Source organism: Platalea leucorodia (assembly GCF_965183815.1).
Source record: "Platalea leucorodia genome assembly, chromosome: 9".
In the NCBI taxonomy this organism is placed as follows: domain Eukaryota; kingdom Metazoa; phylum Chordata; class Aves; order Pelecaniformes; family Threskiornithidae; genus Platalea; species Platalea leucorodia.
Window position 1 is genome coordinate 38,545,599 of NC_138831.1, and position 27,732 is coordinate 38,573,330.

The following is a 27,732-nucleotide window of genomic DNA, read 5'->3' on the forward strand; positions in this document are numbered from 1 at the left end:
TCAAATTTGACAAGTCCAGTCAACTGTTACATAATTAAAAGCAAAATCCAGCCCAAGTACAAGGAAAGTGGGAATAAGGCATTATGAATTATACGTGAAATTGCATTTAGTAAATGGAGCGTGGGAAGAAAAGTAACGAGGTATAAAATTGAAGAAAAGATGTAAAGTTTATGATTAAAATTCCCTTTTTAACAGTGTGTGAGTTGCTTGTGTTGCTGCAGACCCTTCCTTGCCCCTCACTGCCATGTAAACAATACCACTATAACTTGCTTATAACTATACTTAATTATAGTAAGGTATATTTCTACAAAAAAATTTCCCCACATTCATCCGTACAAATGAAATCATAAAATGAAGGATATACTTTTTTGCTGCTATTCTTAGAAAAACAAAACAGCTGGAGCAGGAATGCATGTATTCATTATAGTGCTTAGTGACTTAATTCGTTGTTAATCTTAATTCAGAGATTGCCCACTCACATTCAAATTTTTGAGAGCTAGAGGTGAGAAACAATGGAAACTTTTTGATTTTCATTTTGTTCTGGTATTTCAGATTTCTAAATTTAATGCTGAAACATAAATCCCTACTGTTGCTTTGTATATCTAAATTCATAAATCACGCTCTCAGAAAACCCGTACCTGAATTTCTAAGCTGCCTGTGTATATTGGTAAAGTTCACGGAGCTCATTCAAATATTTAGAAGCAAAGTATCCCTTAAACCCTGAACTGCACTGAGCTGTTTAATACTTATGTGACATCCAGGCACCATCAAAGGGATTAATGAATTTGGGAATGCCTGTGCCTGCAGAACCTAGTCTAGCAAATGTGCTGGAAAAATACTTCTGCTGGAGCTAAGCTTCAGTGTGCGATACAGTGATGGCTGGGCCTGGGCTGCATCCTCTCTTCTCAGCGTACTTGCTGGTTTCACTAAGGCCAGGATTCAGGCCTTGCATGCTAAGGAGAGAGATGCAGAGGGAAACAAAAAAGCATAATTGATACTTTGAACTAGTATATACATCAAAACTCATGTACCAAGAAATCTACCTATACCTATAAAGAGTGCAAAACGTCGCAGTCCAGAGCTGTGGTTTTGTGTATGTGGGCTGCTTTTGATTTTTGTGGGGTGTGGTTTGTTTTTTTGGTTGGTAGTTTTTTTCGTGGTGTTTTTTTGTTTTGGTTTGGTTTTTTTTGTTGTGGTGGTGGTGGTGTTTTTTTAAAAATTTAATTACAGTACTAAAGTAGACTTCTTGGCTAAAAAAAAAAAGCTTGGCAATATACTTGGGCAAATACAGTTCAAGCCAGATGTGACAGTTTCTAGATAATGTGCCTGTCTTAAATCATGTTAAATTTCTGAATGTCATTGTTGAACCACTCAGATCAAGCTCTTGGAGAAGGAGGACCAGCAAATTCTGCCTCTTTTCTCCGAGACAGAACCAGGCTGTGTTTCTTGCAGCTGCCTTTGGTGGAGATGAAGACCTAAATTCTGTTAACCATATGCTTTTCTAGGACAGCTCAAAATAAAATGCAAACAGCTAATCCTTTTTATCTCAGTACAATCTGAGGTCAAGTTAAAGCTAGCTCAAGGCAGTATCCAGTCAATCTACTGAAGGTTTAGTTAAATCTATTTAAATATAAGGAAGAGTTCTGGACTGGACTGTTCCATGAAATAAAAGTAATTTATTTAACTTACAAAGGGAAAACTAAACGATGACATTTACTCTTCTTCCTTGTCATACTCCCCATACTTCACAGCCTGCAATTTAAAATCACCTTTGGAGAAAGGTGCTTTTTATTCTAGTATATTTTACAATACAGCACAGACATCAAAATTTTCATTGGAGGAATAAGACAGTTTGTTAACATTTAAATATGCAGACATCCATTCCAGTCTCTTAAGAATGTTTGTTTGTTTACAACAGAAAAATACATCTGACAACAGTAGCTAGTTATATTACAAGCAAACAATATTGAACTGTGCATAGTTTATACAATATACTGTGGTAATAATTTAATTACCAGTTTTATCCACTATTTACTAGCTGGCCACATAAAGCCTGACATTCATCTGAAATGTGGCATTATACGTTCTATTGGTATTCTCTTAACAGCTTCATTTAATGAAGTATTTTCTGGACAAATGAATTTCAAAACTAAAAGCTGACTAGAATCATGGATGTCTTCACTACAAACATTTAGTGCTTACAATACATTCCTAAAGTAAAGGCAGGTGTCCAATAGAAAACATAGCTATCAGAAAAAAAGGAAAATAGTGTGCAAATTAAAAAACATCGCATTTAAAAATGTGTTGATGTGCAAGTTACAGTATCAACTGTGTATTAATACTAACTGGGGGGGGGGGGGGGAATCTCAGCATAAAATGATACATCTCACAGTACGTTCTTGATTGCACATGTTCCACGGCATTTGCATCCATTACACTTTCTTGCAAAAATCAAATACACTGAGTACCCTTAATTAAAACTAAACTATTTTACAATGAGAAGTTGTACACATGCTTCGATTAGTGGGAAAAACTGGAATAAAAATAATCGGAATCACATCAGAAATGCTTACTGACTTGTAGAGCCACAGTGCTTGTTAAGTGACTGACATTTGTCAGAATCTTTACAATAGTTACTAAATGCAGCTTGTGGGTTACTGAGCAATAACCTCACCTATGACTGACTGTACTGCGTTTAATTCTTTGCTTTTACAATACAGTACATGCATTTCCACGCCAGTGATCCTTATGGGCATACTCAAAATACACCTGTTGTAAAAGTCTGCTTTTTTTTTTTTTTTAAATCTTTTTCCCCATAATACTTAATGCTGTAGTAACTGCTTTGAAGGAAACTGAATATCTCCTTTCCCTGCAGTGCATTATCACTGTGTTTTTAGCTACTTAAAGGGACATTATATAAAACCAGGATTAGCTCACATAATGCTACAGAATGTCAAAAATGCCTGAAGGTACATTGAAAGCATTGGGAAGAACCCTCATTTTCAGCGTGCCATCTGCTCCACAGGAGAAGATACGATTGCCTTGCACAGTTTCAATCTGGGTGACACCAGCACCAATATTTCTGAAAATAGACTGCTTAGCATGTTCATTTTTAAATGAATGAATTAAGTTATAGCCGGTCAGTCTCCACACCTGTATCAAAAGAATGACAAATGACAAAAGGAGATTAAAATTAGGATTTGTATTTTTTCCCTATGTGTCAGATTCCTGGCTGTTCTAAACCCTGTTCAGCAAAGATAAAGGGTATTTTTTGTTTTCTATTAGCAACAATTACAACATGTCCAAGAGTCTTGAGATGCTCCTGATGAAGTATAAGGCAAGACAGCTTAAGGCTACCTTAATGTGGGGCCAGCTGGTTACTCAGCAGGGTGAAGCTGCCCTGTGTTACCTGATCAGTAGTGCCCCTCCCAGCTTCCCCCCTATGAAAGCTGCAGAAATGGACAGGTTGCATTTTTATCCAAGATGACTACTGTCAGTTTTCCAGCAGCTGGAAACGCTTTTCTCCTAAGGAGTGCTGCAGAGAGTAAGCTGCATAATTAATAAGCATGCAGAGTGGTAGCACAGCTGTCTGAGCTGTCTATTGTGTTCTAAGTTGCAGGAGCTCTCATCAAGACCAGGCCATGAAGTGTGCAGAGGCACAGAAAGCACCTATTAAACAGTATGCAGTCCAGCTAAAAGGAAAGAAACTGTATTCTCCTTCTCTTTACCACGTTCTTGTATTTCCTTCCTTTAGTATTCAGGAAATAAGCCCTTTAGAACAGGGACTGTATTTCTTTTTTGTTTGGTGGGTTTTTTTGGTTTTTTTTTTTTTTTTTTTGGTTGCTATTTGTTTCTTATTACTGTGATGTCTTAGTAGCTGTCTAGGGCTACAGCATCAAGAGCAAAAAACAGAACTTGGTGTTACAGAAACTTTACACAATGTTGAAGTTACTGAGCGCCCCCTGTGTTACACAGGAATATCCAAAGGCAAAACCAGAACATCTTTAAGAGAGAAAAATAAAGCTAAGATTTCAGAATCATGCACTTTGCTTTATCCACTTAAAATTCAGTTACACAACTTTAAAAAGATGGTTTAATCTTCTTTAGTGGAGAACAAAACCTGCTTGCTTTAGAAGGATATTAGTATATTTAAGTTTACATTACAAACATAAGGCAAGCATCCTGTAAATCAAATGTAGGTTTGGGTTTTTTGAATTTGTTTTGTTACTGCATTCATCTGGCTATTTACAGCATGCTGATCAACATATGTCAATACACTACTTCAGCTAAATACTCTCCCAGCAACTCAGCTCCTCTCATACCTTACCTTCATGTTACCTTCTGCTGAGCCTGTAACAAAATAGTCCTCAGAAGGATCCAGTGCAAGGGCCTTAACAGCTGATTCATGTGCTTGGAAGGTGTAAAGGATTTGCCTCTGTCTGATGTCAAAGATGCAGATACATCCCTTCCTACCTCCAGAAACTAGCAGCTGATGTTTAGGTGCATACTGAAGTACTGTGGCACCGTGATCATGACAAGTGAAGGCTGAAGAAGAAGGATGTCAGAATTTAACAGATTTGAAAATACAAGTAGCTTTTGATCTTAAAATGTATTTCTTCTATAAGTTGTTATCTGAATATTTTCTAACTTGACAGATACGTTCCTTTATATAGGTAATGTCATATCAGCTGACAGCTTTTTGCTCTCATAAGAGCTATATAGATCTAATGCACAAGAAAGCATGACAATTTATTTCAGAATACAGGCACATACTTGAATTTAAAAAACTGAGAAAATATAAAATTCACCATATTAAGTTCAATTAAATTCCTGAGTTAAAAAAATAGTATAGCTGAACTGAAAAATTAAATATTAATTACCTTATAGATATGTATTATTATATTCTAATTTCCTAACCTATTTTTCATAGGAGCCCTGAACTTCTGTGCAATCTGCTAGTTTTAAAATATGAATCTCAGAATGCACCTATTGCTTATTCAAGTACTGCAGTTGTTTCCAGATGTTTATCATTGTTGAATTTGCTCTTTTAAAAGCCCAGGATATTATATTTGGATTTGTATGTATTTTTCTTTCATAGTGCAACACGACAGAATTTTGCTTTAGTTTGTTACATAAAGATGAAATTATTGGGCTTGGTCAAATAGATACAAACGTGTTTTTAAGAATCCAGTCCAAGTGCTGAAAGACAAGGACAGCAGACAGGAGGAGTTGCTTCTACTACTACCTACAGTTGTCTTTTCCTCTGTGCTTCAACAGAGTAGTGGATATGTTAATTAAGTGCCAGTTTAAGTGAAAGCCTACATACACATAAGAGCAGCCTTAATTAGTCAGCTGTTAATTTTTTTTTTCCAGGACTATATTCAGATATTTCAGACTTTATTAATACTGTCACAAAACCAGCTCTGTGTATGACTTACTTTCTTTATCTTTTCTATATAGAGCAGATTAACATCATGCTAGAGACTATATAGTACCAGTTCTGGTGCATGCATTAGTATGCAACACATATTTAGACCAGTTCCCTGGTGCAAGTTTTTCCCCTTGCCCCAAATGCATACACATGCTATATTTCCTTAATCAATAAGAAGTAGAGGTTTAATTTCCACTGGAGCACTTACCATGTATAAGACTGTTACCAGATGACACCAAAGTGTCCCAGAGGCACACATTTCTGAAGGGAGGGAAAAAAAGTCGTTATGGCCTGTTGCTGAATCACTATTCATGGGGTGACATGACTCAGAAAGTGTTCATGTTTTATGTCAAAGCCTAGAAGGTAGAACTGAACAAGAGGCCCTTGACTCTCTGCAGTCATTGGAGAACTGCAGTTCTCCAATGTAAACTCCAAAGTTAAGAGCTCTAATTCTTTCAGTGCTCTTTTATGCTTCTTAGTGGAACTATACTTTCTGTCTTTAAGATGTGTACTAATCCTAGGTTGTACCAAGAAATTATAGAAGTTTTTCTTCTCAGAGAAAAAGAATTATCTTGCCTTTGCTGAACGTATTTCCCCCTGCCAGAAACAGCATCACGTCAAACTAGTTGCATTTGGAATACACCTTGAAAAACCTGGTTAACTGTTGACCACTCCTCACAAAACTAAACTTGGGAAACAAGCGACTGAAGTAATGATGTTCAAAGAAATCATCTGGCAAGTTCAAGCTGTAACAAAGCTTAGAACACTGATCCTTAAAATGTCGGCTGCACATTAATGCACAAGAGCTAGTAAGTTAATGGAGATGAATAGGTAGCTTTGGTGAAATTCCTCATTGTTTCTTTAAACACACCTGTTATCATTGGACTGTCCCGATGTAGCAACTAGGCTTGAAGAGGTTATAAATGCAAAGTCACTTGTGGTTTTACTGTGGCACTGCCAACTCTATTAAAAACAGAACAAAAAAGATGCAATCTTACCAGTTGTAGTCTGCATCAAAAGTTACTATCAGTCTGATGTTGCTGATAGCATAATACAAACAAAGTTTAAAAACTGATAGGCAATGCAGTTTGAAACCTCAGAGAACAGAGCAATGGATTAAAAATCCAGTATAAAATAAAAAGATACTAAACCAAGTGAACTGTAACAAATGCACAATATAGTGTATCACAATTGCCTGAATTTCAAATTAAGCACGGTCTTCATGTACTGTTAAGAAGCAGTGAAAAGAATCAAAGAGTGTATTTTTACTAAGTCTTGGGGTTGTAAGCTGTCAGCTCTGGTTTTAATTTAATCAAGGATAATGCTGAAGTAGTGTTTGTAACTACATTGCAGCTTATGATTATTGTACAGTTAGTTTTCCAAAGACCTATCATTGAAACTCTACAGTTGTTTTGATAAAGTATGCCAATTAAAAAGCAGCAAAATCAAAAACGTCTCAGTGAAACTCTTATGCTCTTGGCCTGTCTGAAGTCTCAAAGACTTAACTTTCCTCTATAAAAAGAAAAAAAAAAAAAAAATATTTCTGTTTACTTACCAGATAGGGCTTAGGATTTGAGGTGGTTTGGTTTACTTGCCAAATACTTAGAAATCCTTCACCATCAGCAACACCACACTGCAAGGAAGGAACTGCATTTATTAGCATAACATACTGGTTACTGGATGCTTACTTCATGACAGTAAACAGCTGACTTCACGAAAAAACCCACCTAAAACACCGAACCATTGCCTGCACATTAAGTATCAACAGCAATGATTGTCAGGTACAAAAAAGTAGTTTAGAAGCCAAGTGAGTTCAGTACTGATTGTTTAATGATTATTTAATGGTTGATGCTTTCCTACATTCCTAACTCTTTTCTGGAAATGGAGGCATTTTAAGTGTTGAAGCTTATCTTTCAAATCCTAATGTTAAATGCTAAAGCTTACAGAGGCATCATTACTCCATGACTCTACTTGAAAATGCTTAGTAAAGTAAGATGCGTGACAGCATGCCATAAAAGCATGATAAAAACAACTATGGAAGGTCCGTACTATATCATGAATAGTAAAATGACTGAGTTATATTTGTTAACCAAAATGCATCCCAGTTAATACTGTATATTCTATACAGCCTATTCTATACCTGTAAGTATTTTACAAAATGTTTTTAGAAATATTTAGAATTATTTTTTGTATTTTCTCCTTTTATTCAGGTTTCATGAGTCCTGCCTGAGTAACCTCCATGTGAAGCAGCGGGGACAGCTAGTACATTTTAATTTCTTACTTACAATCGATTCCCATGTGATGTTAAGATTGCAATATCTCAAAACATAATCAAAACATTAATTTTTAAAGTTATTTAAATGAGATTTTATGCTACCCAAAAATAGGTATGCTGAGAGATACCTTATATTGCCAGCTATTTCTAAATGTTGACCTTTGCTGTTTTATAGCTATCTTACAGTCGTGCCCAAACTCCTTTAATTCACTTTTTATGGCTTACAACTATAATGAAGTTAAATAGTTTGTCAGTAAAATGCAGACAAGACCGGCTAAAATAACAAAATGGGTACCATGAAAAACTGAAGAGGCGGGTATTCCTCCCAATTTCTTTCTCCGTCCACTCTGTTTTCTGCATCTCATATACCTCACAGAGTCATTTCTGGCCAAAGCATATGGCTCTTTTTTTACTCTCTTTGCTCTCCACTGTACTGGAGTATACTTACATTCTTCAACTAATAGGCTGTATTATCTATCTATCTATCTATCTATCTATCTATCTATCTATCTATCTATCTATCTATCTATCTATCTTCTAGGTAATGCATTCTGTCAAAACTTTATCTTGGCCAGAATGCAAAGTGTAAAGCACTTCTTGAAGACCCATGCCTAGACGGATACAAGTTTGCTTCTAAAAATAAGCTCAATATTTTTTTTTAAATGTTTGATTTAAAAAGGTTATCACATGGGAACACAGATTTCAGAACAGGGAGAATAAAAAGTCTGAAAATGCAGCAAATGGGATATGAGATGTGAGTGTGAAGCTGACAGAAGAGAAGGGAGAATAAGGGTCAGGGTTTATTACAAAGCTTCCATATGCAGCCAAAATGAATGATATGACACTGGTTATGCCATCATTCTAGGACATCGTAACAGTTTTGTGTGTCACCAGTTAAAACTGTTTTGGAGGTCACAGCACAACCAAACGTTTCCTTATTAATAAAAGGAAAAATCCTAAACGTTGTACTTACCTTATTGCCCTGGGAATTGAAATACATTCTTGTAACCCTGGCATTCCCAGCCTGCCGGAAGCATACCAATTGCTGTGGCCTTGTCCACTCAAACATTCGAACGCTACCATCTTGTGCTCCTGTAAGATCTAAGATTAAAAGACAGAAGTCATTAATACTACAGTATTTTATAGAAAATTATCTATTCCGTACTAGTAAGTGTGATTCACTTACAATACTGATGGACTGGATGTGAAGCCATTCTCTTGACGTTGTTCAGATTTCTTTTAATAAGCTTCATATAAAACAAATAAAAAATTAAATGATTTTGAAAAAGACACAAACACACTCTTCAATTTGTTTATACTACTACATGGTGAGTGTCCCCCAGTTTAAAAAAGCCTGTTAAGCTAACATTTGCGTCCAATTATGTTTAGGTGTAGTATAGTAATTAAGGCCTGTTCTGACAGCTTTTTTAGACATGAAGGGTCAAATAGCATTAATATTATCTTCTACTATACAAAGAACTTAAGCACATACTGATGTGTACGCATTTGATGTTAGTTCCAATGCAAAAATTTAAAGTTTGGGATTGTTCTGGTTTTGCTTGGCTTTGTTTGTTTTGTTTTATTTTGTCCCTAGAAACTCCAGGTCCTACCTCAAAGTTCCCATAAGAAAGAGAAAAACCTGACTGTCCTATTATTTTCTATGTCACAATAATTCTATGCCACAATATACAAGAAAATGCTTAGTTTGGCCTTATTTTTGGCCAGGTCTTGGTCACTGTAGGTCTTTTATGTCAACAGTGAATTAACAGTATGATGACTAATGCACACTACATCTGTCTACTAAATAACACACTAAAAAACCTAACAGTCTCCTGAGCTGCACACAACAAAAGTACTTACCACACCAGCTCCAGTGCTAGTTTGACCGCTGCCTAACCATGGCATAGATGAAGATGGTTGTATCTGATTCACTCCAAAAGATGGTGCAGTTGACTGAGTTAGTGTTGTGGTAGAACCACGAAAGTCAATATCATCAGAACTGTAAAAGAACAGCAGTGTTTTGCTTTAAACAAATGTTTTTTGCTACCAATGCTGTTTGCTTATCTTGTTGTCAAGAGCCTAATGGCAGTGGGTAGAGGAAGTGATTATAATGAGACTATAAATTGATAATTCCTGCACTTATATTGTATAAACACTTTCCACGTGCTCCAAAGCTATCAGTGTTTAACCTCAATGGATGATCCTAACTGTTGTAGATAGATGTTGTGAATATAAGCGCTCTTAAGAATGCTGTTGGAATATTCCTGACCTGCGTGTCTATATGTATATCTATTCTGTGCAATGGAGTGTGGTACAGATGAGTGCTTGCTGCAGCTGATACATTCACAGTTCTCAGCACAATAATGGAGGAGGCAGTAATTCAGGCCGTTGCATTATACAACCAGCATCAGCTACCACAACTAGCCTCAACACTGCAATGGTGCAACTGCAGCGTTTCTAGGGTAGCACTTCCTTTATTAGCGTATGCACCATGGGATTTTACTTCACTGTGCAGTGCACACATGCCCAAAATACTCAAAGCCCTCAAAACCTTAGTTTCTCCATGTGTAAAACAAAGACAGTAATTATTCTTTTGCCTTCCCTCACTCCTTTGTAAAGCAATCTGAAACTACTGAAGAAGAGTAATTAACTTTTTTTGTATGATCCACTTGCGCTTACACAGGTATTATATATGCAGCCTCACAGTAAATCAATACTCTTAATATAACCACAAAGAAACACTCCTACCTTTTAGACTCTCTGTCATATTCTTCGCCAATCCATATGAATGACTGAGCAGCCAGTAGAGCTGAAATATCAAGTTCTTGAACATCATGTGTAGACGCCAAAACAATTTCATTGCTGTTTGCCTACGCAGCACAAATAATAGAAAATTTATACTAACCATAATTAAGATCTTTTTATTACACTTATTTGTAGTATTTGAGGCTTACCTTATTAACTGCAAATGCCATTATCATATCTGATTCTTTGTGAATGATTTTTGCTTTTCCTCCAGGGTAGCCAAGATCTGCTTCAACCTACAAAACATTTATAAGAAATTTCAATTAGCATGAAAATCCATTTTGTAGTGGTACATTCAGACTACAAAAATCTATACAAAATTCATGCAAGAAAAGTTCAGTGGCCTCAGCATTGTTCAGGAAGCTAAACTTTAGACTTCTCATACTCTTTGGTGTTCTAGAAGCCAAAAGTTATATTTGAGTGTAAGAAACACAAAGTTGTGTGTGCCACACTATTTACAAGGTGTTCACTCATCCCAATTATCAGGATATCTAAAGTTAATTCACTGATTAAAAGCCTGCCACACAGACTACACAGAACATATAGCTTCTGTTAGTCACATTAGAGAAAGAAAAGCCAGTTCCACAGAACTTTTAAGAATGTGCTAGAGGTTTGGGAGAAGGGATACTACCTTGTTTTTGTGATCTTCTGCTACGCAGTTTTGTTTGACCTGCTCCACACGATCTTCTACAGACTACATAACATCACACAGTCACAAACACAAAACACATGCACAAACAAATATAAAAAAAGAATGAAACATTCCAAACTAGATTTTAAAGGCCACTCTGTCAGTAAATGATGACGAATGTATTTTTAACTTTCTATAAAAGGCACAGAAACTAAGACAGGAATCTAAACAAACTCACTTAAAATGTAATGCCTCCTAGATGAACACAAAATGTATGATATAGTAAATAAACGGAGGAGTAATACACACACAAACTCCATACTTACAGGAATTCTTAAAGATATTAAATAGTATACTTATTTCCCATGGTACTTATGTGTTGGTTTAAATTTTCCATTAGAACTCATTATGGTTGTAACTGGTACAATTCGTAAAGCCCCATATTATATATTACTATATAATATTACTTTTATATGTATATATTACTCATGCATATATACATATACACAAAGTAATAGCTCATTTAAATTTATTTTTTAATATGACCCACAAAAAAAAAAATTATATGAATACTCAAATTTATTTACTTATTACCATTATCGCAAATGTTCTGTTTCTTCATTAGGACAGTATTCAAATATATAAAGGTAAGGTGAGATATGTCTTGTCTAAAAATATTCGGTTCAGTTGATATTTCAATAAACAACACGACAGTCATGTTGATTTTAAAAAAAATCCTAACGCTGTTAAATGAAAGAAAGGAAATTGAAATGGCAACAAAAAAATGCAAAGAAAAATTAAAAGAAATACTGAAGAGACTGAGGAACAGTTATAATTGAGCTTTCTTTTAAAAAAAAGTTACATCCTTTGTTTACCTCACTTTGCTTTCTTTTCTTTGTGAATATATATCTTATAAAAGTCTCCTGAAGAAGTTCTTGCTTCACTAGAAAATGCCAGAGCCTTTTTGCTGGAAGAGCTGAATAATCCTTTGATCTGGATAAAACAGAAGGGGGGTTGGGGGGGGAAGGAACTTCAATGTAATTAAAAAGGTGGACAAAAAAAATAAATCTATAGAGGCTCTGAATGACTTCAGATAAAATTCCAATTTGAATTAAAAAAAAAAACAAACCACCAACCGAAGTTTAAGCTCTGATTTGTTCAAGGCAAATATCAAGGGATACTTTTTTCTTACATTTTTTTTAAATCCACATTGCGTTACTAAATTCCGAGTACTACAGTTTAATCTGCTGACTTATATTTATGTCTGTGTTTGCACTCTACTAAAACTGCTTTTATGTTAGAATTATGTGGGCCCTACAGAATTTCCTTACGTATTTCTTTCAGTACTCAAAAGAATTCACAAATATTTAGCTCATACATGAGCCAAATAAAATTCATTACCTCAGATTTGAGGACAAACATTTCTAAGGAAGCAGTGCAAGTTTGTAAGAATATTTCATTAAAATCCTATAGCAGTATTAACCATGCAAATCCAAACTCATATATAGTGAACAAACCTGAAGTTGTATTTTAGTATATTGAGAAAAGCAAGCTATTTTTGAGTTGAAAACATGGTTCACTATCTGCATTTAAAGACACCTGTAAGCATGACATTGGTCTAAACGGAGGACGATTGGCTTTACAAGGACCATACTACAACTTTCTTTCTCTCCTCCTCCTGACATCTGCATGTATTGTATAACTCTCTCTTTTGTTGCTGAGGTAGGGCAGGAGACAGCTGCTACTGGAGGAACAGTAAAAGAGGTTGAATAAGGTCTTCCCAGCAGCAGCCGTGGCCCTTGATTTGTAGTCCTCCAAACTGTACTCTTTCCTTCTTATTTTCCTTTCTTGCTGCAGTTGTGAAAGGTGCAGCAGGATAAGTAAAGGCTGCTGCAGAAGACAGCTGCCTAAGAAGGAACAAAGGGATGTGGGTAAGTGGTTTCTGTAAAGCATTGGCTAGAACAAAGATCTAGCCAACCTTCATTTGGCTGTTTAACTTTAGGTAGAAATACTCTTTAGTATTTCTATAATCAAAGAATGTGTTTTTGCTAGGAAAAAAATACTTACTTGAATGGTGTGTTTTCAGGTTCAATCATTGCTTTATTGCGGAGAATAGCTGGTCCTGCACCTACACCAAGGTCACTAGGATAAGTATTGATGTAGTTTGGTGGTGGCCCTTCAAACTGGTCCATTCTATCTTGAAGAATCTGTTCCCACTGTTCCAAATTTTTTATTACAGCAATGCCCAATGGTGATGTTACAGGCAGATCTAAACAGAAATATTAATAAAGTAAGGCTTAGAGAAAAAAAAATCATTTAAGTTACATTGCGTATTAAAAAGCCAGAATAATACAACCATCCAAAAGAAAAATCTTGAAAGGAAATGTACTTGTTGGCAATTGTGTAAAAAATAATGTATTAAATTATTTAGATTTAAAAATAAAAACTAAAAAGCAAAGTCTGACAGAAAGACACTTATTCAGAAAACTAAAACGTAAAGCAGAATTTAACGTACCAGTGAATTCCAGACCAGCAATGGGAAAGAAATTCTTAATGTTGTGCAGAACTAATTTTACCATTGTCAGATGCAGAAGAGCCCAGCTGTATAAAAAGAATAGATTTAGTTGTGTTAAAACAACATAAACACAGTTATCTGCAGAATATTTTTCTCCTCCTACCAAATACACAGTTAGACAAACAGTGTAGATGGTTCACTGAGGTTTACTAGACACATAGAGAAAGCTACTTATAAATCAACTATGCAACATAACAGTGCCTCTGAGGGCCCCTCACTATAACAGATAGTATCCTCTTCTCTCTTTTACAAATCCCAGATTATTGTACTCTTCCCCCAGATAAGAGTGTGCATGCATGAGCCTCTGCAAGACTAAGAATTAAGTACAAGCCCCCTGAAACACCTCCTGAAATTCTGCATGAAATCATGATGAATACAGACAAGACATTACTTGAGTTTGACATTCATGGCAGAAGCTTTCACACTGAAAGAGTCTCACAGATATTAAAGATACAAATCCTATACAGTATAGCTCTAAGGACTAATGAGAGACTTGAAGAACACATAAAAGAGCCATCATTTTTCTCCATTATTACAATGCTGAGGTCATCCACTTCCTTTTATCTTGCAACATTTTCTCTTTTAAACGTTCTATTTAATCTGCCCCTCATTCAAAAACTAAAGATCATGCTTGAATCAGTAGTCTAAAATGTCATTCCAGAGCTGGCATCGTGGTACTTTATGTTCTTTGTGTCTTAAAAATGAAGATGGGGGGGGTTTATTTGTTTTTGCCCCTCCCAAAAAAACACAAACCACACAGCTTTGGCTTCCTAATCCCATTTTTTTAGGCAAGTAAATAGGGAACTGTTACTGTGATGAGAATTTGTCACTTCTGTAATCCCACTGCCACAGGTAAAATTATTTGACTTAAACTGGACGGTGCAGAGGACCTGTATTTTCTTTAATTTGGAAGCAAAGGTAAGCACACGTCAATTATTCTAAAATAGCGGCAATTTCTGCTAACCTGTAAGAATTGGCATCTTTGTGTTCCTGGATCTGTATGTCAGAGAGGAAAGCATCATCCTCTTCCTCATCACTGTGAATGCTTTCATCAGAATCATATATAACACCGCTGTCTGATAAAGGAAGAAATGGCTGCAACGCAAAATAAAAGTCTGCTATAAAAGCCATTTTCTGATCTCTTAATATTCAACTTTTACTTTAGTTATCACTGTCATAGAGTTTAAATGACAACAACTTAACCTATGTATGTTTCTCTAAAACACAAACAAGTAGCGAGGGGAAAAGTGTTAATCTCTACTATTGGCAAGAGATGTGTTTTGAAAGTTAATAGACTTGTAGGCTCTTCATCTTTTATAACTATGATAATATTCTGCAGTTTACTATGAAGAGCACTCAAAATTTTTACGTTACTATTTTTGTCCTTTAAAACTTAACAGAGAAGAAATATGCTTTTGTGAACTGTAACTTATATTTGCCATTTTAAATTACCTTTGCCATAAAATAGTCCCACATGCTGAGTTCTGGAGGGATAAACTTTTCTTTGTAAGAGGGTCTTTCTGCAGGTACAGGTGGCGGTACAGTGCTATCTTTTACTGGTCTTCCTGGCACTAGCATTCTCATATTAAACCGACGGCGATGTTTATCCATTTCTTCTGATGGAAGAGGTGGTGCTAAATTCAGGTAATTTGAAAAGCTGATATTAATATTGCATCTTTAGAAAAGGCTGTATTTTATAATTGAAGCAACTAAAACCATTGTTATTGGTACTAATTTCTACTGATTCAGAACTCAAAGCCAGCCTAAATAAAGTAAGTGTAATCATACAAAAAGTTCACTTATGATAAGTCAATAACTGTGGCATTTATACATTGGATATATCATGCGAAATACATTTTATTATCTGGATTAAATTCTCAGGAGATGCAGCTTTTAAGTAAAAAGCTTTCAGCTGAAAAATTCCTTAAGAAAGAAATTAAGAAGTAGCAGTAGTTATTCAAAATATAAGCCAAGGAACTCTTAAGATAGCAAAGAAAATTTGAATAGACAGGCTTTTGACAACTGAAGTCTATTTTAAAGAGTTATGATTTAAAATGTCTTCATAGTTATCAAAATATTAATGTGGAATTTGTTTTTTCTAAGTGTTATTGGCCAAACAACATTGAAGATCACACTTACTTTATTACAAAGGAGCTAGATATTTAAAACTTTTTTTTTTTTTTTTTTGAAAAAAAGCCACTACTAACATTCATCTACACTGCAAGTTTTTACAAACCTTCATTACCATCCTCTGAAACATCAGAAGCTGTAGCAGCTTGTAGGTTAAAGGAAAACAGAATACATCTCAAATGAAGACATTACTTTATATAAGTTACTCATATTAACATCTTGTGAAAATAACTGCCCTAAATAAGTTTAAGTTATTCCACGAAGGACAAATATCTGTTGTGCATATGTATAATGGTGCATTGCCTTATTACTGTTTCGGTTTATTTCAGATATGGAACATCTAATTTTTGCATAAGTTTCAAACCTATCATTGTTTTGAAAGTCTATGTGACATGATTTTCAGTATTGCTGCAGTGTGAAGTCTATGACAAATGGTTGTATTTGCCTTTGTCTCCAGAGCCTGAATTCAATCTCTACTTTTGCTTTTCCTTATGCAGTATATTAAGACATGCCCATCTGTCTTTGCAAAATCGCTGGTTTTAGTAGGAGATAACATATGCATGAACTATTTTTCTGACAGATGAAGTTGATATTTCTTCTTTGTGGTCTTGTGCAAGGTGAAATCATATCTTGCAATAGAAATTGATTTCAGAAATACTGTTTTCAAGTTACTGCAGTTGTTAGACAATAACACTTATCTCCCACATACAGAAAACCATAGGTATTAACACTGATTTATACCATCTGGTTTTTTCACTAAAAAATAATGACTGAAAGTCCTGAAAAGTGTTATGAGTAAGCATCTAATAGTAATGTTAGCAATACAATAACTGTACAGTTTTAATGGCAAATTCAAAATGTTCTGGGTGCCATTACAAAGGACAACTACAAGACTAATATCTTTTCTACTTTTTAATTAATAGAACAGTTTTCTTGCCAGTAGATACTTAAATTCTGATTGCTTGGTTTTTGTGTTTAAAAGAAAGGAAATCTCTCCTGCTCAGTTACTAAAACGTATAAAATGCAAATCATTAGTATGACCTTTAGAGAACAAAGTACCTGGAATATTTTCTGACTGCCTTCGAGGTTTTACAAGAAGTTTCACTCCTCCACCAAAAACAGCAGCCCACATTCGACTGTTCAAAGGATGGGCTGCTAGTCGAAATAATTCGTTACATGAATTGGTTGCAAGGGCGTGTATAAGGAGACTCAGGTAGACAGCTACAACAGCTTCACAAAGTAGGATGTTTAACTTTGGTTGATCTTCATCCTGAGCTGAACTTAAGAGATTTATAAGTGAGCTCACACCTGCAAAGAGAAAAGAGGAAAAGATCTACGTTAAATGAGTAGGAGTACAAATGGAAAAAAGGAAATGTTTCACCTCTACATTTTATGTTAAACATATACTAATAGCCACATGATACTTTCAGATGAAACATACTATTAATATTTTTTTTTTAATTATAAAGATCAAAATTACAAAAAGCCTTCTTTTGGTTTGGGACTTCTGCGTTGTACCTCTCTGCAAATAGTGTGGGCAGTTCAGCTTGCCTATGAAATTCCCGCACTGTTTCCACAGTTGACCTCAAAATACTACATTTATGCTTGTATGTTGGGAGTAGTTGTTTTGACAGCTATACCAAGTAAAGCATAGATGTAAGACAGTACTTTAGAAACAGCTAACAGAAATAGCTTCGGTAGGGGGTAAGGCAGACTGGAGGAAAACATTTTAGGATGACAAATTATCAGCTTATTGAGTTTATCCTAAAGATTGTGGTCTCTTCTTCAAGCAAGATGTTTGCCATATAGAAAGTTTATTCTTTTTTGTTTTGATACCTGAAAATGTTAAAGGCTGTTATTAATTTGTGAACTAAATCACAAACACTTATCCATCATTGATCATCTATCATATTACAGAACAGTGAGATAATTTTGAGATGTGGAGCTGCTCCAGTGGTGCTAAAAGTAAGCTTATTTTTGCCTCACCAGGCCACTGGGCAGGAGATGAGTTTGGAGTTGCGTGCTCTTCAATACTTTCTGTCCTCAGTCTGCGTCGATCACTCAAAAGCAGTCCTTGATAAACCATCCCTGTAAACTGATTCGCTTCTGTTTGACTGCTAAATACAAATCAATTTTTTTCTTATGAGAAAGTATTTTAGAATATCTTTGTAATAAAGTATGGCATATATACGTGCTTCTCATTTTAATCAGAAAATGTAACATTTAAAATTCTATAGGACCAAGTCAAGAATTTGATAATTTCACAGTACGCAAAATACATTTTTTTCAAACTTGAAATGTTTCCATGCAGCATTATCAATTTTAATGTTATGGCATAGCTCCAGATATGAAAAAGGTTTTTTCAAAAATTTTAATAATATATTCATTCTGAAGAATATTTTTTAATGTTTTTACAGCATTCTCTTCGAGTTCCAGTTTGGAATATAAACTGCCTGAAACCTGACTTCAGTTAGGCTCAAATGTTTCCCCTGCACCCCTATTCAGCAATGAATGTGCTGTGGAAAACAGCATTCAAGTATTTTTCAGAAGCATCCCAAGTGAAAGTGACACCAGATTTTCCTATTATTTATTGGAAAAAATCTGAATAATTGGTGTTATTTTATCTGTGTAAAACTGATCTGGCATATCAAAGCTAGCAATGCGTAAACTATGTAAGTATCTATATCCATACACAGATATTTAATCCCTTTTTTAGACACATGCATGAAGAATGTCCATTTTGGAAATACAGTATACACAAAGTATACTCCAAATGTAGGACAGTAAGAAAACTTCCATTTTTACCTGTAGCTGTGGCTGTCACATAGTGCTTGATAAATGGATGCAGAAAGTGAAGCTGCTAAAGAATGAAGTGTGTACACCTGAAATAAAAAGAGCCAATAAGCTATATGTAAGTTATATAGAAAAGGCGAGTAAACTGCAATTCTTTCTGAACAGCACTGGAAATGTGTTATGCAGGAATGTCCTAGTTATAAATCAAGTGCAGGAAATAGTGACTGAATGCTACTTTAAGTTTACAATACAGTAGTTTAAAAATCATAACTGCTTATCCAAGATCATTTGACTGCAGTCAAAACCTTCTAATATTATGTCAAGATAATTAGCTTTATTCTAATATAGAACTGCCGCAATGAATGAGTATACTAAAGGAGTGATTAAGTATGTCCTGTTATGATAATGAATTTGATAGAATGGAAGCTGTATTATATAACATTGCAGTTCAGTGTAGTAGTAGTTGCTCAATATGCATAAAATACAGTAGTTTGTGTAATCATTGTATGATTGTTTTATCTAGAATCTCTTTTTTACCTCAGTTATGTGCTTATAAATTTCCAGAAGTCTCCAGGAGTAACAAGACTAATACTCCGTTATTGCCTCACAATGCAACAGAAACACTCCAGTTCTTAAACAGAAGAAATGCAAGGATTTCTTGGAAAGTCCGATGAAATCCACAGTGTGAAGAAAATGGTACTGTCAAACTGTTAAAAATGTAAACTTTTTTAAACCCAACCTTTGTTCATTTCTATCTTTTCCTACCATCTTTCTATTTAATCAAATGCTAAACCTTAGATTAAAGCTATGAATTATTTAAATGGTTGTTTTGCAGTTAGGAAGTGTCAGCTCTTCTTTCTGAATTCTCGTTTAAAAGAAAAGGCATGTGAAGTATGAGTTTTTAGGGAAGGAAGGTACTTGCTGTAGCATAATGCAGGATGGAAAAGTAAGGAAGAAAATGAGATGTAAATGAGCTTGGGTTACAGTTTTAGAAACTTAACTGGCTTGCAGTGGGACAACCCATTTAGTTTCCTAAGTTTTCCCTACGTCCGTTTAGTCAATAGAAATTCAAATTAATTTAATGAATATGAACACTCATCTAAATGTACAAAATATTTAGCTTCTTACTAATTAACTGTGTCATAGTCCCAGGCTCCTTGGCTCCCCCCTCCCCCCCCCCCCCCCCCCCCTTTACTGAATCTGAACAAAATTTATTCACCCCCAAGGAAATCACCCCCCATGGAAATCAGATAAAGTAATTCACCACAATTCCTTAAAAAACGGTACACTTGAGGAAATTTGTGCTAGAGTAAGGTTTATAATACCTGTATTAATAGAAGGTTATAACGTAACTTACAGTCTCCCATCTCTACTTTCAATCCCTACAGGGTTTGACCAGAATGATGATAATTAGTTAACTTACATGATCATGTTTTAAGAGCCAAGAATTCAGTGTTTTAGTGAACATTCACATTTGGAATACTTTCCTGAGAATGACCAGAATTTGGATAAAAGGGAACTAACCAGGTTCAAAAAGATGTCAGAAAACAAGCGGTTAACTAGCATTTTCAGTTCACCAGACTTAAGGGAGAAGGTCAGTACTGTGAAAGGGTAAGTGCTGAAAAGTTAACTCAAACACCACATTTTATTTTTCGTATGCTCACTCCCCGTTTTATAAAAAAATAATTTAGCATTTCCTGAAAGCTTTTCATTACCTTGACATCTTCAATATTAGGATGTGGTGGTGATTTCATCTGCACAATAGTGTAAAGAATATCATGGATGTGGTTGTTTAAATATAGCACAGGATTAGCTATCACAGTTTTTGTGGATGCTATGCTTGCAGAAAGCAACGGTAGTGTTGTAGGTAATGGAAGTGGAGACTGAAGTTGTTTTACAGTAGTTTCCTGTTTAAAAGAAAAGATTGTATTTAAAATTATTGCTTTGAGAAAAAAGTTTTAAAAAAAAAAAAGACAATTTTACATCTTAAATGTTTTTTCAGGGTTATTTATCCTCTTGAACTGCTGTCTACTCAGTACAGACAAGATTTTACTGTGACTGATGTCAAAAGTAAGTTCTTATTTACTATAATAACATGGATCAGACCTGATAGCCAAGTCTGCTGGAACACTTTTTGATTTAGTACTGGATAAGTATTTTTATGTAGTTCATTAGGAAGTGTTAGGATTGTCCATTAAGAAACACTAACTAAAAAAGCACTTGCAGTAGCATAAGTTGACATAATACTCACTGATCTGAGTTTAATAACAAAAGTTATGTAACTAATATGAGTTTCTCAAGTGGAAATGAACAGATTTTTTTTTTTATTCTTAAAAGTATGTGCTAAGCCTAGTACCACCAAAACAGTTGTCTACTGCTTCTATTTGAAATGTGAGAAGTCTAGGACTAGAGCAAGTTAAATGACTTGCCCAGTATCAGGTTATCTGCTGTAGCTTAGGTTAGTCATTAAGATTTGCTGGAAAATATCTCTTTTTGCGTGAAATAAATGTAGAAAATGCCATAATATAGTAAAAGGGAGCACTACCCTGTCTGACTTGGTATTATTTGTTAAGCCTTGCAGCTAAGATCCCCTTCCTTGTAGCTTCCTTGCATGATTTGCAGAGGTGTAGGGAATGAGATTTTGTCATATTTTAGCAACTGTGAACTCAATTTATTATACAGGTACCCAGAATATTGTGATCAAAATTATAATTTCATCGGAATGCACATATAATGCTGCAACTATAATACAAACAGCAACATTTACATTCCATAATGATAGGTAGCCTAATCCTCAATGTCAGATAACAGATTCTTAAGAACCAAATAATCAGGATGTGGAAAAGCAGCACACATAAATACCAAATTCTTTCTCCAAGAACATTAAAATGATCTTGACTATTAGACTTGCAGAACATAAGAAGCATCCATCTAGGCACAAAATTAAGCACTTGACAAAACTGACAGTCCAGAACTGTTCACGCCTGTGAATAGAAATTAGCTGAACTGGTTTTACCTGCTGTGACTCTTGCAGCAAGAACTTCAGCTCCATTCTTACAGATGCTAAACCACCACCTTGTGCCCCATGAAGACTGCAATAACTTAGAAAAACTCTTAGAAGAGCTTGGTTCTTCTGCAGCCACCACTTTCGTCTTTCAGCATGTTCTCGTTTTGCTTGTAACCTACGTCTTTCTATCTGGTGCCGTTCATACGAACCAATGTCTGGCTTATCCATAATATCATCGTGATCAAGCAGATCCCCATTTACTTTGGTATATGTTTTACAATAGTCTTTGCCCCCTGCGTCATGGTTGCATATTTCATGCATAGCAGCAATTTCTTTTTCAAGCCAGTTGTATAGCTGAAATCTGAGCTTTCCTCCATCTACTTCATAACCCGTAGCCAAAGTCCTCAGTTCAGTCATAAGGATCTTCAAACAGGCTCTGAACTTCAGTTGTTCAGCAATAACATCAACCTCAGTGTCTCCTGCATCAGAAATCTCCCCATGTGGCATTTGTGGGATGCTGGTGTCTGAGGTTCCACCATCTTCTCCATTCTTAGAATCAGATTTTGAGTTTTTCATCATTATACCAACATCCTCGTCCTCTTTGTCTGACTCATTTTTGTCTTCACCCCAATCAAGAGTAAGGGGCTCATCATCAAATTTTACTGCTGGTTGACTCCAGTCAAATTGTCCTGAAGATTCAACAGTATTCTCCAAAGCAAAGGAAGTTGAAATTGGCTTTGACCAGTCTATATCATCACTTCCAGCACCATACCTTAGGGCTTTGGAATCTGAAACATCAGCCTCTTTTGGAGGACTAGATGAATCTTTCTCTGCAGCTACAGTAGACTTTTTTCTTACTTTTGGAATTTTGGAAAGGACTTCAAGAGCTAGTACAGGGCACCCCACTTTAAAATGAGCATTTGCAGTAGTGAAGAATAATTTTCTTTCTATAAGATTAATTTTATCAACAAAGCTTTTCTCAGTTTTTAGACCTAATGTGGCCAAAGTTCCTTCTGGTGAGCTGAAGTATCTTCGGATGAGCAAAGGGTGGGTCCGAAGATAATTGTAAAAACTGAATACCACAGGATTGCATGACTTGATGATAACTAGGGAATTAAACAGATATGACATCTATTGAAAACAGCTTTAAAATGGTATTATTGTGTTTTGCAGTATTTCCTGCATTACAGAGATTTGTCAAAACACAAAAACAAGGAGAGTTTTGGGTCTAATTGCCAAAACAAAATGAAAGAATTACTTATTCCCCACAAAAAGATTAAAGGTATGAGCTGGATGAGTAGAAAGATACTAAATTCTCTCATTTGCCTCACTGTTACATTCCACTCAGCTAAGCCTAAAAAAACCTGAGATGATCAGCCAGGTAGAGATTTCACCAAGGGAGGGAATATGCCACAGAAACCTATGTAGCCATCGGTCACTTAACATTAATCTCAGAAAACACAGGGCAGGAAATCCTGCTAGAACACCTCTAATTCCTAGAAGCAAGAATGAGAATTTAAGTCCATTGGAATAAAGACTAGCCAGCACTCAGTAGTAGAGAGACAGTGTAGGGAAGTACCAAACAAAGGCGGCCTTCCTGAGCTTATCTGACAGCAAAACTAAGTTTGGTATTAAGGCATTGGAGACAAGTCCTTGGAAGAAATTGGCAAAAGGTGCTGTGTTGTTTTTTTTTTTTTTTTTAAGAAGTAGAAATTGAGTAGGCCAGTACATAAGCCAATTAATAATTTCAGCATAATGGCATCTCAGGAGAAGGGACTGCAGGCGTACACAGAAAGTATTTCTCCTTCTCTGCTTTGTCTTAAGTTTGTCCCATCAGGCTAATGTTTTTCCCTTACCTGGGTTTTCATCATCATCTTTAGGTGTTTGTTCCAATAACGTGTCCAGTGCTCTAGTGTAATCTTTCATTATCCAGTATGCAATGCTTCTCAGAAATGGATCAGAATGCAATTTAGTACAGCTGAACCCAGCTCCATCCTTACGGCAACCCAAAATCTTTTCATAAAGAATGGAAGTGTATGTGACAGAGGTTTCAAACTCTGATTCATATAAACGAGCGATAACCATAGCCAACTGGATGTCTTCCATTTTCTCAAGACACACCTGCAATAAGAAGTGGGGAAAAGGTTGCTTTATGAGGGAAAGGTAGTTCTTTAAAATAACAACGAAGTGAATAGCAATATATGTTTACAGAACAGATAATTTTTTTCTCATCATATCTGTTCTTTATACATTCATCCTTGGGTCAAAAATGTGGTGATATATATCTAAGTAACATATTTTCTTCCATGTTTGGAAAGAGGTGTACTTTCTTCTATTTCAGGAATTATGACATGTATAGCAGTACATCAGCATGTCAAAAATTAATATGGCAGAAGTAAAGATGTTTAGCTGTGTAATGTCAATACATCACTGGTAAGATATTCTTCACACTGTCTCATCTGCAGAATTACATCTCTGAGGAAAATTCTTTACGTTCTCAGGTAAAGACAAACGTAATGCATATAAATAGGCAGGATAACTAAAGGTTCACTAATTCTCATTCTCTCCTGAGAGGTACTCCTTAGGTTATGATCCTGCTTACGGCTCTCACCTCGCTTGTGGCAGGCAACATCACAGCTCCACTAAAAAGGGCTAGGCCTGCTTCAGAAGAGAACTCTTGACTTCTTTTTTTACTTAATGTTGTAACAATAGGTCATGCAGAATAGCTGGAGGCTGATGAGAGTGCTACAACTTAACTGGGCTGATCAAACACAGTTTTGCCAGAAGGGTCATGACTGGTATTCCCAAGAGTGCTTCCACTGAGGACTGATGTATCTGAACAATTATTCTGGCCTTCAGATCAGCTTCCAAGCTGCTTTTCACAGTAGTGTAGAGGTAAATGGTATGTCTGCAGGACACAAGGGGGTCACGTGTGGACATACCATACCATTTGTGCTGCCACAATTTGTGAAAACATCAGCAGAGAACAGCTTGTAAGGATGCAGTTACATAGGTCAAATTAAAAACTGAAACGTAATTTCTCAAAAGTGGATACCTCTATAGCATCTTTCAGTGAACCTGCTAGCAAGAAAAATGCAGCTGACTGTTCAAAGCGTTGCTTTCCCAACAAAGCAAAAGCGTTTTTTAAAGCAGCTTTGCGCCATCTATCTTCACTGAAGTTGTGGCTGAAAAAGGCAGTCATCTTTTCATCATGCTGGGACCTGCATAAAGAAATGCAATGTAGACAACTACTTATTATATAACCGTAGCATACAATCACTGGAACAATATCACTTTAAATTAAACTCTAATCTTAAACAAGTTCTGCTTTGCATTCCTCGTTCAATTAAGATTTAATCGAACTTACAGTTAGCAGAACTCACCTAAACAGACCCCAAACCACTGCCTTTTTCTTCATAGCAAGATAAAAAAGTGCAGCATCTAAGGCATCATTGTTCCTCTGGAATGAAGCTTTTGCAACCTGTAGTAAACAAAACCTACTATGATTACTGAAAATATAAAGGCTGCTTTTAGCTAAATAACATGTTCTCTGTCAGGGAGGATGGTCTAAGTGACTGTATTATTTCTACAAAGCAACAGTAATTTCTGTCAGAATGTTTTATTCATATGTGACAGCTCTCATTACACTGTAAATGTTCTTAAGAGTTAGAAAAACAGCACTACTGCAGATATTAACCCCTCTCAATCACAGTGGGACATTACAAATCTGAAAATAAAAATCTCTTAGAAGTGGTACAGTAACTCATACTATTAGGTGAAATTCCTCTCGCAATCCATTATTTACATATACTTAAGCTAATACAAGTATTTCTTTAATGAACACTGTTTGGTTTTTGTATAGGATTCAGAGATGTAATTGCATTTGATTTGGAGTACTAGGCTAATTAAGTTTTACTCCTGGATTCTTTGAGTATCCTGTAACTTTTTAAAATGTATTTTTAAAACAGATGACTTGGAAATTTAGTAAACTAGTAAGTCTGTCTGTTCCACAGACATTTCAGAGATTGCATTATTTGTTGTAATTCAAAGCAAAAGCTAGTGATTATTCAAATCCATCCAACTTCAAGTTACAAGAAAGCTGAAACTCTTACTAAAGCAAGGATTAAAATCTCTTTGGTAGCCATGGGAAACAGTTTTAGATATTATCTCAAAAACATATTGCATTTTACCCATTATTAGACCTCCTATAAGAAACTCTGCATGCAAATGAGATTTAGTGTTATTTTGGTTTTACATAAAATATAGGTGCATATTTCTGTAAAACAGTAATTTTGTGCCTCTTCAGAAGAGTAAAACCTGCATTTATTTGCAGTTCAGATCTTTTATGTTCTATAGTACTCCATTATAAAAAATACAAAATTTGCAAGAAGACCCTTTATATAGTTTTTATTAACTAATATTTTTAGATCTATTTAGTTCCTAAATAAAACCCACTACTGAACTCAAAGCATAATTCCCTTTTTAATCTACAGATATCTACTGTCTCATGTATCTGAAAACAAGATTCTTCTTAAAATAGAGTACTTAATATGATCTTTAACATACTATAAAATATGTGGGGGGGAGAAATTAGGTGCTTCAGAAATGGCTTTTCCCTCGATCAACTGTATTACATCTTACTACTGAATAACGAAATTTGTAAGCCAGGACTGCCAACATCAGTTGGCACAGAAAATAGTTATGCTGTCTCTTGGCTGGGCTGAAGTAGAAAGGAATCTGCTATATACAAGTCACCGTGCGTATCTGTTAAGGCATACCTAACAGCATGTAACTATAATTTGCAAGTAATAAAAAGTACCTTCTCCATGCACCTTCGGAGTGTGTTGATATTCCTGACCCACCAGCCAATACCCATAGCTCTTAATTCAGACCACTGTGGGTCTCCCTTCTGGATAGCAGGAATCATATTGATCAACTCCTCCTCAGCCTCAGAATGAAAAGCCCATGCAAAATGGCAAGTAGACAGGCCTAAACAATAACAAAAGATAGTAAAGTTCAGAAGATTCAGACTTGTAAATAAGCAAATGGAATATGTCAGCGAGGCAAAGTGGGATCTCCAACCCAAGAGTTAGGCAGATCTGAAAGAGACTGCTTCCCTCAATAGGGAGTAGAGCTGCTAAAGGAACAGCCAAAAATATCTTTTTGCTCACTAGGGATGTCCTCTCCTTCCATCATTTTTCCAGTACCCCATTCATATATGTACTAAAGTTATATGGTGAAAGACTCAAGGAAAAATATTGTGTTACCACAGAGGCAGACCCATTCTGGGCCAGAAACATTTCTGTCTGCTGTTTAGGTGGTAACTGCTTTTCTTTCCTGCATTTCACAACAACATTTACTCAGACTGAGCAAGGAACAAAACCTGCTGTGATGAAAATAATAAAATAATCTTTAAGGTAAGATAAAGCCATGCTCATGTAAGGCAGTATCTTCATTCATCCAGCAGAAACAAATATATATACAGTCTATATTCTATCTGGTTGGGGAACTTATTCATGCCTCAAACTGAATGGGGCAGAATCTTTCTTCTGTTCTAGAGCTATACCTTTTTTGCTATTCACAGTGCATGTAGGGAAGCCTATGCTAAGCCTTTGCAAGATAAGGGCCTTAATGGAGTTGATATAATCTAAAATGAATATGCAGATAATAGAAATATCATAATATTATAAATCAAACATAACCAGACCCTGTCAGCTCAAGTAGATCAAATGAAAGCAATACTTTGTTCTAAGAATTACCTTGGTGAAGCAGCTGAACTCGATACAGAGGTGGGAGTGATGTCAGAAGGCAGGTGTGCAAGCGCATAGCCAACAGATATCGTAAGCCACATTCATCTAAGGTATCTCTTCCTGTGAAATATAAAATACTGACTTTTGAACATGCAGGTGACTACAAGAGGCGTATATACAACTTACCATATGCAGTGTGTGAGGAATGTATGTTTCTAAACTTGCTGAGAACCTGAACTACGTTATTTATTATGTATGAAACATAAGTAGAGATTTATATTTAAGTATTTTTCTTTCTTACTCTATCGTATCTGAATAACTGATGCTAGCTTTCA

The 27,732-nt window shown here is 35.5% G+C and overlaps 1 protein-coding gene across 1 annotated transcript in view; it reads right to left on the reverse strand.

Moving 5' to 3' along the window:
* Positions 1-2,474: 2,474 nt before the first annotated feature.
* The window catches only part of DMXL2 (Dmx like 2), a gene marked incomplete at its 5' end in the record, with an annotated part of 54,450 nt that continues 29,192 nt past the window's right edge, over positions 2,475-27,732 (reverse strand). Inside the window, 26 exons of the mRNA XM_082322051.1 lie at positions 2,475-3,153; positions 4,328-4,545; positions 5,640-5,692; positions 6,303-6,394; positions 6,987-7,064; positions 8,680-8,807; positions 8,893-8,953; positions 9,567-9,705; positions 10,455-10,576; positions 10,661-10,747; positions 11,143-11,205; positions 12,018-12,135; positions 13,210-13,411; positions 13,658-13,743; positions 14,682-14,812; positions 15,170-15,351; positions 16,907-17,155; positions 17,834-17,964; positions 18,653-18,729; positions 20,356-20,547; positions 21,657-22,753; positions 23,504-23,768; positions 24,703-24,868; positions 25,031-25,128; positions 26,467-26,636; positions 27,407-27,517. Of these exons, the coding sequence (XP_082178177.1) occupies positions 2,944-3,153; positions 4,328-4,545; positions 5,640-5,692; positions 6,303-6,394; positions 6,987-7,064; positions 8,680-8,807; positions 8,893-8,953; positions 9,567-9,705; positions 10,455-10,576; positions 10,661-10,747; positions 11,143-11,205; positions 12,018-12,135; positions 13,210-13,411; positions 13,658-13,743; positions 14,682-14,812; positions 15,170-15,351; positions 16,907-17,155; positions 17,834-17,964; positions 18,653-18,729; positions 20,356-20,547; positions 21,657-22,753; positions 23,504-23,768; positions 24,703-24,868; positions 25,031-25,128; positions 26,467-26,636; positions 27,407-27,517 (4,526 nt within the window). The 3' untranslated portion in view covers positions 2,475-2,943. The remainder of the gene's footprint in view (positions 3,154-4,327; positions 4,546-5,639; positions 5,693-6,302; positions 6,395-6,986; positions 7,065-8,679; positions 8,808-8,892; positions 8,954-9,566; positions 9,706-10,454; positions 10,577-10,660; positions 10,748-11,142; positions 11,206-12,017; positions 12,136-13,209; positions 13,412-13,657; positions 13,744-14,681; positions 14,813-15,169; positions 15,352-16,906; positions 17,156-17,833; positions 17,965-18,652; positions 18,730-20,355; positions 20,548-21,656; positions 22,754-23,503; positions 23,769-24,702; positions 24,869-25,030; positions 25,129-26,466; positions 26,637-27,406; positions 27,518-27,732) is intronic.